Source organism: Sminthopsis crassicaudata, chromosome 3, assembly GCF_048593235.1.
Source record: "Sminthopsis crassicaudata isolate SCR6 chromosome 3, ASM4859323v1, whole genome shotgun sequence".
Classification (NCBI taxonomy): Eukaryota; Metazoa; Chordata; class Mammalia; order Dasyuromorphia; family Dasyuridae; genus Sminthopsis; species Sminthopsis crassicaudata.
In genome coordinates, this window is record NC_133619.1 from 642,829,657 (window position 1) to 642,843,210 (window position 13,554).

The following is a 13,554-nucleotide window of genomic DNA, read 5'->3' on the forward strand; positions in this document are numbered from 1 at the left end:
CCCAGGGTTCTTCACTTGCTATTTCTGTTGAGTTAGCCTGGAGCTGTTTGCTCTTCATCTGAGTTAAACTTCATCCTGGGGACTTTTTTCTCAACTTCTGTTCTCAGGAGGAACACCATTCTTCTACAAGTCTTTGTTTTTCTGAAGTCTATGTTCACTCTGAGGCACATATTTGTTCTATTTGTGGGAAAAATCTGGAGAGCTTGAAATGTTCTGACCTACTCTACCATCTTCCCAGAGTTTTTCTATTAGCCTTATTTTTAGTGAGGCTTCCTAAGACCCACTTGACTTCATCCTCCAGAATGTCTAGCTCTAGATCAGTAGCCACACCATCCTAGTTATCAGTGATGGTAAGAGATTTCTTGTCTGCTTCTTTTGTGCATTCTCACCATCTTTTCTTAATCTCCTCTGCTCCTGTTAAACCCCTACAATTTTTGTCTTTTATCTTGTCCATTGAAACTTGCCCTTGAAATCTCTAATTTTCTTAAAGAAATCTCTTGTCTATCCTACACTATTGTTTTCTTCTACATCTTTCCATTGCTCATGTAAGAAAACCTTCTTGTGTCTCCTTGGTATTCTACGAAATTTTGCATTCATTTGGGCATATATTTAATTTACCTTCTTCCCTCAGCTGTTTGTAAAACTTCAGCAGACAATCATTTAGCTTTTTCACACTTCTTTTTATCTGGAATGCTTTGTCTTTGTGGCTGCCTCCCAGATAATATTTCGAACTTTTGTCCAGAGATCTTTAGGCGCTCTGTATACCAGCTCTAATCTTTTTAATCTATCAATTAACCTCCATTTCATATTCGTAAATAATATAAATTAGTTCATGCCTATAGGTTCAGATGGTTTCCCCCTCTTTTTTCCATTTAAATCTTAATTGGGCTACTAGAAGTTCAGGATCTGAATCATGGTCAGCTTTAGGTTTTATTTTAACTGACTACATAGCGTTTCTCCACGCTTGAATGCAAGATGTATAAACAATGAGATTTCTATATTGACCATCTATATTGACTATATTCATGTGTAGAGGATTTTTTTAGGTTGTTGAAAAGAAGTGTTTGCTATGGCCAATAAGTTATTTTGACAAAACTCTATTAGTCTCTGCCCTGATTTATTTTCTGTACCCAAACCAACCTTGCCTGTTATTCCAATTATTTTAAAACTTCCTATTTTAATATTGCAATCCATTCATGAGTGTGATTTTTGTTCTCTTTAGCATCAATGGTTAGAGAACTTGCTTGTGTTTCTGTGACCTTGAAGAGCTTGTCTTAGATTTGAACAGATATCACTTGATATCCACAGTAACATATGTAGTGATCATGTGAATCAAATTCAGCCTTTCCCTTCCATTTAATTTCACTGACGCCTACGATGTGAATGTTTAATCTTTCTATCTCCTATCTGACCATATCCAACTTAATTTGGTTCATGGCTCTTACATTCCATTGATGGCTGCTTTTAGGCCTACACTGTTTCTGTAAAATTTTCATTATCCTCTGAAGAAGTTTGTTTACATATCAAAAGAGATGTCCCCCTTTTGATTATCATTTAAATTTAAGTTAGGTTTAGTAGTTCTTGAATTAAATTTAAAGTTGAATTTAAATTCGTTTTTTGGGCAACCTGAGCAATATTTATCTTTATAATATCAGCCCTTTTTTGTCACTAGATGCACTCACAGTTCAGCTTCCCTTCAAGGAAATAAAGGTGCAATGAATGAAAAAAGAAATGAATGGAGGAATAGTATGTTTAATCTGCTTTGAAAAAGCACTGAGGCAACTAGGTGGCAGGACCTGAGTTCAAATCTGCTCTCAAACACTTGAGCCTTCTTAGCTGTGGGATTGTGGGCAAGTCACTTAACCCCAATTGCCTCAACAAAAGCAAAAACTAACCATTAATACTTTCTCTAATGATTTCTCTCATGATTTTTATCATGAGTTCTTCGTAATTATCTTGGATCATAATATTGCTGAGAAACAGTTCATCATACTATATTGTTGTGACTGTATATAATGTTCTTTTGGTTCTACTCATTTCAATTTTTATTGTTTCACATAAATCTTTCCTGGTTTTCTAAATATGCCATTACACATTATGCCATTACAATCTGATGTACTATCTTGTTCAACCATTCCCCAATTCATAGGCATTCCCCTACCAATTCTTAGCCACCACAAAAAGACCTGTTATAAATAATTTTGTACAAATAGATTATTTCTCCTTTTTTACCTCTGTTGGATACAGGCCAAATAATGTCACTGTCAGATCAAAGGGTGCAAAGTTTCATATTCTATAGTTCCACATTGCTCTCCAGAATAGTTGGATGAGTTCACAATTCTAGTACCAGTGTATTAGTGTCCTAGTTTTCCCATATCGCCTCCTAAATTTATTATTTTCTTATTAGTCACATTAGACAATCTGATCAATGTCAGGTGGCATCTCAGAGATGTTTTAATTTGCATTTATCTAATCAGTAGTGATTTAGAAGTTATATGAGTACAGATAGTTTGGATTTGTTTGGCTGAAAGCTGCCAGTTCATATCCTCTGACGATTTACCAACTGAGGAATTACTAGTATTCTTATAAATTTATCTATGTACTTGACAAATGAGGTCTTTATCATAGATACTCATTATAACTTTTTATCCTAGTTTTGTGTTTTTCTTCTAATTTTGGTTGCATTGGTTTTGTGCAAAAACTTTTCATTTTTATAGAGTCAAAATTATGCATTTTACATTTTGTAATGCTCTCTATATCTTGTTTCATGTTAAATTCTTCCATTCTCCATAGATTTGACAATTAAATTATTCTATGCTCTTCGACTTTCCTACTAGTATCACCATCTTTGAATAAATCATGTATACATTTTGACCTTCATATGGTGTTATGGGCCAGAACTTGAAACTAGGTGCTTAGTTCATACCTTTAAAGGAGTGCACACATTGGTTCACACATTGGAGTTCACACCTTTGGAGAGCATACATAGATTGGGGACTTCCAGGAGATTTACAATTAGAATTGATTTCCAGGAGATTCACAAGTCAGAAAGCCACAAGCCCACGCTCTAGGAGGGAGTCAAGATTCATTCCAACTTCCACCTTTGTACTGGAGAGATTCGGAGGGAGCTCTCGGAACCAAGGAGAGACATAAGCCTCTATTAAAGCTAACTGGGCCCAGGAAAAGATTCAGGACTTTGAAGGACACAATAAAGGATCTGGACTTTAACTCCTGGCTGCATTTGGGATTATTGAACTGAACTGAAACTAAGGCTGCGTCCAGAAGCACCCCTAGAAACCTGCTCCCAGAGAACATTACAATTTAGAGAAAAGAACATTACTATATGGTATACAGTATGAAATATGTCTGTAACCAGTTTCTGTCAGATTATTTTCCAGTCTTCCCAGCAGTTTTTAATCAAATAAAGAATTTATGTCCAAAAGGCTTAAATCTTTGAGTTTGTTAAACATTAGATTACTATGGTCATTTACTATAATATCTTGTATACCTAATCTATTCTACTGATCCATCAATTTATTTCTTAGCTAGGGACAAAGTGTTTTGATAATTACCACTTAATAATGAAATTGGAACTCAGGTATGACTAGGTCACCTACCTTCACATTTTTTTTCAGTGATTTCCTGGATATTCTTCACCTTTCATTCTTCCAATTGAATTTTATTTTTTCCAGCCCTATTAAATAATTGTTGGCATAGCAATAAGTAAATTACTTTAGGTAGAATTGTCAGTTTTATTGTGTTGGCTCAGCTCTTAATAGTAATTAAAGTGGTCTTTGTTTCCCAGGCTATTCAGCACTCAGGGCAATCCCTAATTTCTAGTTTATCAGACAAAAAGAGATCTAAAAGATCTGGCTCTGGCCACTAAGATTTTATTCATCAACAATTCCTTTGGGATTCCATGGGTCAACGTAAAATTGGAACATTAGGGGAAGCATCTAAGAACTTCACTATTTAATACCTTTCAAGCAGATAGGTTTATTGTGTACTTGAACCATGCAGGCTGTGAATCAGAGAACTGGAAGCAGGAGAGGAAGAGGGAAGAGGAGGTGCAAAAGGAAGACAAGGAGGTTGCAGATGGCACTAAAAGAATAAATATTTCAATAATGTAGGGGTTTGACTGGATGGCTGCTTCTCTTCCCTTCTGCCTCTCTTCTTCTGCAATGCTAGAGCTTTCTGAAGAACAACTTGAGTTAAAGGAAGAAGAGAAGAAGGAATCAAGGGAAAAGTAATCAAGCAAAAAGTCTGAAGAGGAGAAGATGATGAATATAAAGGGAAGAATAGAGATTTTCAGGCTGAAGCTGGAAAGAGACGTACATCAAGGCTGTCACATATGATGTCCAACCCCTCTTTCCAGAGAACCCTGAATGTCTAGGATATATAAGGAGATGCTAACATTTCTACTATATGGAACAGTACATTTACTGAAAGATCTTTGAACAAGTTGTTCAGTCATATTGAAGATATTAGTGTCATGACTCCCTCCTTCATTTGCCTTTACCCTCCATTTTCCCTATATTATCTGGGCCCATTTTGACTTTTAGGGTACATTCTCTGTGATGAGACTTTATTTGCATTATCTGCAGTCTTTGTTAATTAGAATATTTCCAGAGCATCTTTGTCTACTTCTGATCATAATCCCTTTACTTCTTTTAGTCAATCAAATGAAATGTTTGATAAGCACTCAGTATGCCCCTAGAATTGCTTTCCTCTCTGTCCTTTCTTTATACAGAATTTCCACTTCCTCCAGAATAGACATCCTTTCTATTATATGCTTCTCTTTCTCATACTTTTCAATTGAAAACTAGTTTAATTTGAGTTACAAGACTCCTGCCATACACATTCTTATCTGTCCTTTATTTGAATGCCATCCTCAGCCAGGATATTGTCATGCCTTTATTCTAAGTCACTATCTAATAAATGCTGATTCCCTTTCTTTCTTTATTTTTCCTTATTGCTAAGTAAATAAGTATATTTGATGTCGAATACTGTCATTATTGTGAATAGCTGCTTTGCATTAATAGAAAGACATTGGCAAGGACTCAAAATTAAAGTCATGAATGAGGAAATTATTTTCCCTACAACAGAATCACGTGTAGAATTTTGACAAAATCTAAGTGTAACTCCAGTTCTGAGGTGGTTTTTCTATGAGAACCAGGATCTGATATTATGAGAGTATTTAGGGAAAAGCAATCTAGCCCCTGGGGTGAGTAGGTGCTGCCATGACCATAGCAGAAATATGTAGTTACCAACATGAGTGATCCATCTATGAGTAATTACATACAATAGAAACAGTTTACCAGTAGCACCAATGGTCAAAGACAATTAAGTCAGCCAGCCAAAAAAGATTTATTAAGCACCTGTTACCTGCCAGCAGAGTAGTAAAGACAAGAGATATAAGAAATGGATGGAGAAGGCAGCTCCAAAAAATGGGTCAAATGCTCTCCCAGCTAGAGATGCTTCATGAGGAAGGAAAATGGATGTGCTAACCATGCAATCTTCCGATTTCTCTTTCAGATCCTTTATGTTGCTAGGAATCCAAGGGACGTCCTTGTATCTTTATACCATTATAAAAATCATGTCCCACGTTACCCGTTATACTCAACTTTTGAGCATTTCTTTGAAGAGTTCCTGCAGGGAAAATGTGAGTGAAGAAGGAATGATGGAACTGCATCCTACTTCCCATCCTTATCACTTTTCTCTATATGTTCTCAGCACCCTTTTACCATCATAATGAAAATCCCTATTTTATTGACATCCTTTCATTTCCTGGGAGGCACATGCCTTCCAACAGCTCAGCAATATAGACAGTGCAAAGACTGCCTCCCCCATCTTAGAGAAGAGTGTTAGAAGTGAAGACTGCAAAAGGGATTTTTTCAAGACTATATGACCAAGAAATTTTCAGACATGACAATAATTCGGGCCTAGGCCTTTTGAATCTAAGACCAGTTGTATTTCTGAAAAGCAAAGTCTCAAGAGAGCAGATCAGGGCCTGGATTGAAATGTAAACCATTCAAGTTCCCCTATTTCTTCCATAGTGAAGTTTTAATATCATTTACTTCAGGGGTCCAACCTAGCCTTTTCTCTTGCTGAGAACTCTCAGGCTAAGGCCAGCACCTGAACCAGGTTCTTGGTTGTACTTGTGACTTCCCTGGGCTCTTCTCCTAGCTAGACTGCTCTTAAATGACATTTTTCTGTGATTAGGAATCAAGCTCTCTCTCCACTCCCAACCCCACTATCCCCTCTTACTGTATAACATAAGAGCAGAACTTACTTCTTTGTCCATGACTCTCATTCTGACAGGCATCTAGGGCAGGTAAGCACCTTATCAACCTGAAACAAAAATAACCTGGGCTCCCATCTCTCCTTTTCCATTCATTTTCAGTACCACTTGGGTCCTGGTTTGACCACATCAAAGGATGGCTTCCCATGAGAAATTCTGAGAAGTTTTTGTTCCTAACCTATGAGGAACTTCATCAAGTAAGGTCCCTGTCCTTTTCCCTTTTCATCTTTCCAGGGGTCCCCATTAATGTTACTGCCTTCCCTTTTTTCAATTCTTTCCATTTAATCTTGCATATATCTTAGTTCTGCATGACAGGTTGCATATTGTTTCACTCAGAAAAGGAACAATGTTTTCTAAGGATTACGTGCCAGGCATTTTGCTAAGTGCTAGGAATACAAAGAAAGGCAAAAGATAGTTCCTGCCCTCAAACAGCATAAAATCTAATTGGGGAGAATGTGCAAATGATTTTATATGAATAAGAACAGTACTGTAATAAATTGGACACATTCAGGAGACGGGCAGGCTAGGATGAAGAGGGCTTGGGAAAGGCTTCCTGTAGAAGGTAGGATTTCCATTAGGAGTTTTTAAAAGCCAGGGAAGTCAGACAGAATGGACAGTGATGAATTTTCCAAGCATGGGGGAAAGTCAGAACAAATGCCCCAAACCAAGACATTGAGGGCCATGTTCATCAGAGGCTGACACTGGGTTAAGAAGGAGGGGAAAGCAGGTACAAACATCTAGAAATAGGACGGAGCACACAGACCTAAGGAGAAAGCTGGAGTATGTCAGAAACTGCATCAACAGAGCAGCTGAGAAAGAGAAAGGAGGAATGAGTCCCAGTTCAGAAAGGCCAGACTCCATATGCCAGTGTTTGGTTCTGAAGGTACAAATATATGATGCAGTAACTTGTTTAAAAAAACCAAACCATCAAGTATTCTTTACAGTACCTGCTAGTTCTGATCCTGGGTCCATCCTCTGGTCCAGTCATGTCCCCTCACTCTGAATCTCTTCCATGGAGAGAACCTGGCATTTGTCAAGAGCTCTTTGCAGGATATCTCCATATCTGTCAGAAGCTTCCCTTGTGACAGCCACATGAGGTTGATTTTCTTTGTGTGGTTTGAGAACTTAGTGAGAGGAGCTCCCACAATCCTGAGTAATTTCCCAGGAATCTCTTGAGCTTTCCCTTACCCAATCTCTATATGTACTTTCTCTCCTGCCTAATGTCTTTCCTTTCCTTTCATTATACTTTTGTTCATGCCTTATCTCTTTCTTTTTCTATCGTCTGTCTCTTTGTCTAAACCTCTTCTTTCCTCTTCATTTCTTAGTTTTTAAAAAATTTCCTCAGAGATCTCTTGCATATTCCTCTATGAACTTACCCTGATGGGGTTTTCCCCCCCTTTTCTTTAATCCCTTTTCCCTCTTTCTTTCCTCTCCTCAACCACTCCATCTACTAATAAGATATATTTTGCTTTTCCCCATCTACTCAGTATCCCTTAACTTCTCGTTTAAACTCTTCTTCCAGCTTGCTCTTTCTTCCTCTTTCCCTTCATATTTTCTTCCTGTTTTCTTTCTTTCTCTTTGTCTCTTTTTCCTTTTTTTTCTTCCTTTCTATCTTTTCTTCCACCTCCTCTTTTCCCTTTTTCATTTTTTTCCATTACTCTACTTTCTGTTTTCTTTTTTCTTTTACTCCAATATTTTTTCCTTTTTTCCATTTTCTTTCCCTTGATCTGTTCTTCCAATTTTTTTCTTTTCTTCCTTTCCCTACATTTCTTTCTCTATTTTCTTTTCCTTTTTCTTTCCCTCCATCTCTTCCTTCTGTTCTCTTTCTTTAGTTTTTTTCTTCAACTCTTCTTTCTATTTTCTTTTTTATTAATTTTATAATTATATAATTATATTTATACCTTTTTTTGGAAGTACATATGCATGGACAATTTTTTATATTATCCCTTCACACTCACTTCTGTTCTGAATTTTCCCCTCCTCTCCATCCCCTCCCCTAGATGGTAGGCAGTCCCATACATGTTACATATGTTATAGTATATCCTAGATACAACAAATGTGTGCAGAACCAAATTTCTTGTTGCACAGGAAGAATTGGATTCAGAAGGTAAAAATAATCTGGGAAGAAAAATAAAAATGCAAACAGTTTACACTCATTCCCAGTGTTCCTTCTCTGGGTGCAGCTGATTGTGTCCATTTCTGACCAATTGGAACTGAATTATCTTCTTTCTATTTTCATTTAATTTCTTTCTTTCTCTCCATCTCCCATATTTGTTGTTTCTTCCTTTGTTTTTGCCTCTATTTCTCCTGTTTTTTTCCTCTTCTTTTTTACTCCAGCTCCTCTTTTTTCTTTTCCTTTTTCTCCTCATCTTTTCCAATTATTTTCTACTTTCTTTCATTTGTGTCAATTCTTCTCTTTTTTTTATCTCTGCCTTCCATACCAGCTCTTCACTCACCATACTTTCTTATTTTACTTCCTTTTCCTCTTCTCTATTTTACCTTCAAATTGTCTACCTTCTCTCCTTCACTACTTGATTGTTTTTTCATCCTCTTTCCCATTCTTACTACTCCCTAGCACCCAATCTAATGTCTTTTGTCCCTTTACTTAGTTCTTTCACTATTTCTCTCAAATCTTTCCCTTCAGATTTTTCTTTCTCTCTTCATCTAAAATCTCTGTTTCTGCTTCTCTTACACATTTGTCCACTCCCTTTCCCTCCTTTTCTTTCTCTAAGACTTTTTCATCTTACCATTATAGGTTGTTGTAATTTTTCCTAGAACCTTAAGGGCAGTGTGGAAAAAATTTGTCAATTCTTGGGCAAGGAGCTGAGTGAGGAAGAAATTAATTCAGTCGTGAAGAATGCTTCCTTCCAAGTCATGAAAAACTATATCCTGGAAAACAAAGAACCTATATTTCCTGGAAATATGGAATCTGTTAAAATTACGATGATGAGAAAAGGTGAGAAGCAATGTTCTAGGATCATAAGAGAGTTCAGTAGGTGGTTCACCACACTTCCCATCCCAGCTAACATTTAGGCACTCAGAAATAGAATCAGAGAAGGTATGAATCTCAAAACAGTAGGACAGAAAAGAGACAGCCTAAGAATTTGTCCCATTAATATAATAGACTGTAGTATACTTATACTATATATAGTATATTTGTTTTAGCAAAATATATTATATATGTATTTATAATACTGTAGTATATATATATATATATATATATATATATATATATATGTATATGATACACTCAGAGATAGAATGTATGACTTTCCAAGAAAACCTCTCCCAGGTTTTCCTGCATCTGAGAAAAATTCAGCAGAGGAGCAGTAAGAGGAAGAGGCAAGGCTCCCTGTCAATACTGCTTAAATGATGAATGATGAAGAGAAAAACTCACTGGTTGCAGGGGAGGGTGCTATCCCATCAATATCAGTCACTGCAGTTTACCCATGTCTTCTTCCTAAGCCAAGGAGGAAAGGGAGAAGGGGATGGGGAAAAATGATCACTAAGGACATGACCCCAGCACCTGTTGCCCTCATTCCATATGTGACAGGAATCTGTGGAGACTGGAAAAACCACTTCACAGTGACTCAAATGGAGACATTCAACAAGCTGTACCAAGAGAAGATGAAGGGGATGGACCAAGATCTCTTCCCATGGGATCAATGCTGAGATGGAGATCATCTGGTGTTCTCTGATTCATCCCTATATGATCAACAAATGATAATTCTGGCTCCTCCTTTGCGTCTCTCTTCTACTTTTTATTCTCTTATTACTATACCTAGCAGAAAGAAAATTAGAATTGAAACACAGGCATCCATGCTGCTTCCCAAAGGAAAGCTTCCAGTGTGGGTCCCTTACTCAGCATGCTAATTATACTTTTGACTCACATGCATTAGATATTATTGTGGAATGTATTGTACCTAGACTATATTGTAACACATGTAAAATGTATGGGATTGCCTGTCATCGGGGGGAGGGAATAGAGGGAGGGGGGGATAATTTGGAAAAATGAATACAAGGGATAATATTATAAAAAATAAATATATAATAAAAAATTATTAAGTAAAAAACAAAAACAAAAAAACAAAACAAAACAAAACAAAAAGATATTATTGTGGAAAGATCCTTTTAAGCCTGTGATTTAAACATAAATAAATGCTGAATGTTGTAAGCTGAATGTTCTACCTGTTGAGATGATGGTGACTGTAATCATTTCTCAACAAATTCATAATGCTAAGAGATTATGTAATGTCAAATAGTGCTTGCCTTGATGAAATAAATTTAATGACTCCAAGCTGGTCATGATGAATAGTTTGCAAAACGAGATATTTTTGCATTACAATTGATCCTTTGATTTCTGGAACATTTCTAGCTTAAAATAACCACACAAAACAAAGGATAAATTGCATAAAAAAGAATTTGGTAAGGAGACTTTTTTTTTTTTTTTTGGAATTTTGCAAATATAACCTGAAAAGCTTTAAAGGAAAGGTTAAAAAAACAAAAAAGAAAAAGAAAGAATGCTGTCCACCTATATTGACCAAAGTTGAGTCTATAGAGAATTACAGCCAGGTCCTGGTTACTGTGTATAATGAATCTCATAAATGTGCACATGATTCACATTCACATTGCATTTTTTCCATTGGGCTCTAGCCAGTGGATATATTTTTCATAATAATAATAATGAATATTGAATCTGAATAATGAAACTTAGAAGGCATAGGACTCCTTTATGGAATTCATTATTTGCATCAATTAGGACCTAACTGAAGCCCAAATTTAGGGAAAACAATAGAGGGTGAGATACTGAGGAATTCAGAGGAAATAAAATCGAAGAAAGGAGTGAAAGCCATGCTATCCCATGTCCATAAATAAAAATTTAAAGAATAGGGATCAGGATAATGAAGTAGCCTAATATAAGCATCAATTTTGAATAAAAATAATGAAAAATTAATGAATGAGAATTTAAGTCCTCAGTCTATGTCAGGCACTTTGCTAAGTGCTAGAGTTACAAATATAAAATCAAGCCAGGCCCTGTGCTGAAAGAGTTTACATGTTAATAGGGGAAGCATAGTCAGGAGGGAGTGTTGGCCAGGGAAGCCACAAGGTTTGGGAGTGGAATTGGAGAGTGTCTGAAGCAGGCCGATACAGGCTGGTATTTCAATAGGTTAGATTCTGGGGTGTAGCATTTCACAGGTCACATAAGCAGCTTTGCTTAACTATAAATAAAACTTTACAAAGTTGGTTCTTCAACAAGGACACCCTGAGCTGATTCTGCCTGGTGTAGCTTTGTTGCACCAGTTGTCCATCAGGGTTTGCAACCAAGCAGCCATGAATACTGGGAGCTCCTTCTGGACACCTGGTATTGATATCAGGAAGGGATGTCAATCTCTAGAGCCAGCCAGGGACAAGAGCAATCTTAAGACCTTTAAAGGAAACACTAGCTGGTTGGCCTGCAGAAGGGGGCTATGTCCCACACGGAGATTGGCTGATGCATACTTTCCAGGAAAGTTGAAGCTAATTTGATAACTTTTCCAGTCACAAGTGAAAAAAATGGGGGGAATAAGATCCTAGTCCCATTGGTGGCCTAGGAAATACCTGGGGAGAAAGAACAGTGTGGTGAGTCTGAGAAGGGCAGGTTTTGATGAAAGTATCAGAATCCCCAGCCCCAGAATGGAGCTATCAGCTGAATCAGAGCATGGTTAGATATCAAAAAGTGCCAAAGTCCTTACTCCAAACCAACCCATGCCAAGCATCTTGACTTCGGTGTTGCCAAATTGATGACGTTGAAGGACAGAGTGAGGCTGATGACTTTGTCCAACTCTGCCTCATATAAATCCAATTGATGCAGGAATTAAAAGATACCATCCTTACTGTTTTATCATTTTTACCTAAATCAGAGTCCCATGGAGACAAGCAAATGATAAATCAGCAGGGGCAGATACACCGGGAGCCATAATCACAACTCACCAGAGACTCAGGCTGTAGAGCTGTCTTCTCCCTGGATTGAATCAGAAGTGCGCCTTGACAGCCCCCAGTTCTCTGAGCAGGCTTTTTGTTAAAGGATCACACTATGTGCCTCCTGGAATGAGAAATGGGCTAAAGTGCCCTAAATAATTGTATGAGGATAATGTTGGTGATGAGAGGATGAGATGTGCAAGTCTTCAGTAATAAGTGATCGTTGCTGTTTCTGACTGTAGCCCTCTTAAGGAATATGTCTGATATTATAATGTATTATAAACACATTGATGATGAGCATCTTCAGGTTTTTATATAAAGTTTTTCTTTGACCTTATCAGGGTTTGTCATGGTGAGATAATATACACTGATAAGGGTGTTTTGGTGCTTTTCCACAATGGAAATCACATTTTCATGTACCTGTTATTCACTCCTTCAGTAGGCAGAGAAACGTGACTAGATTAGCCAATTAGTTGACTAGATTTCAAAATCTCCTCCTGCTTCATACCTCTCCCCATCACCATGGCCAATCCAGAAAAATATCCAGCTCTAGTAAGGTGACTTTCATTTGTCCACCTTGGTTAACTCTGGGCTATTCAAATGGGACACTTGCTGATTTCTTTCACAAGAGCAGTTCATTTTTCAGGTCTACTGAGTTTTGTGTTGGGCCCACATTCTCTCCATCAGTGCCAAATGAAATCATCTTTGCAAAAGTGTTTGTACATTTTTTTTTAACGTGCAGAGTGGGTTTCATGCCTGCCTCAAGCCTCAATAAGCAGAGGGGCTTCACTTTTTCCATCTCTCTCCAATGGACAAGGTGGATACAGCTCATTGGAACCCATTGGATTTCTGCTCCATTTGTAGATACACAAGCAAACCTTCTGTCCCAAGCAGTTCTTCTGCCTGGTCCCTCCCATTCACTGCTCTCCAGATCTCCTCACATCACCTGGCAATTATCTAAAGATAGTGGAGCTGCTCCAGTGTCCAGCTAGACATTGGCCTTCCAGCAATTTGTGAAACCTGTCTGCCAAAGCCAGCCCATCTTCATCAAAAATTTAAAAAATTAATAGTATAAAGCATTAAGTTTAAAAGTTCTCTAGGGTTATCTGTGGCTCTCCCTCTCTTTGGTTTCTGGTAGAGGGTCTTGATATCTCTGTTTCTCCTTTTCACTATTGCTTGTCCTTAAGAATTGAAGGGTATGCCAGTGGTGTGTAAAATCTGATACTGAGGAAGAAAGTATGGAAAATGTTTAGAAGTATATGCAGAGGGGCAGCTAGGTGGCGCAGTGGATAGAG

At 37.4% G+C, this 13,554-nt stretch overlaps 1 protein-coding gene across 1 annotated transcript in view; it reads left to right on the plus strand.

Moving 5' to 3' along the window:
* LOC141560030 (sulfotransferase 2A1-like) overlaps nt 1-10,595 on the plus strand; it is a 34,721-nt gene extending 24,126 nt beyond the window's left edge. Inside the window, exons 4-7 of the mRNA XM_074297663.1 lie at nt 5,536-5,662; nt 6,404-6,498; nt 9,077-9,257; nt 9,855-10,595. Of these exons, the coding sequence (XP_074153764.1) occupies nt 5,536-5,662; nt 6,404-6,498; nt 9,077-9,257; nt 9,855-9,973 (522 nt within the window). The 3' untranslated portion in view covers nt 9,974-10,595. The remainder of the gene's footprint in view (nt 1-5,535; nt 5,663-6,403; nt 6,499-9,076; nt 9,258-9,854) is intronic.
* The last annotated feature ends 2,959 nt before the right edge of the window (nt 10,596-13,554 follow it).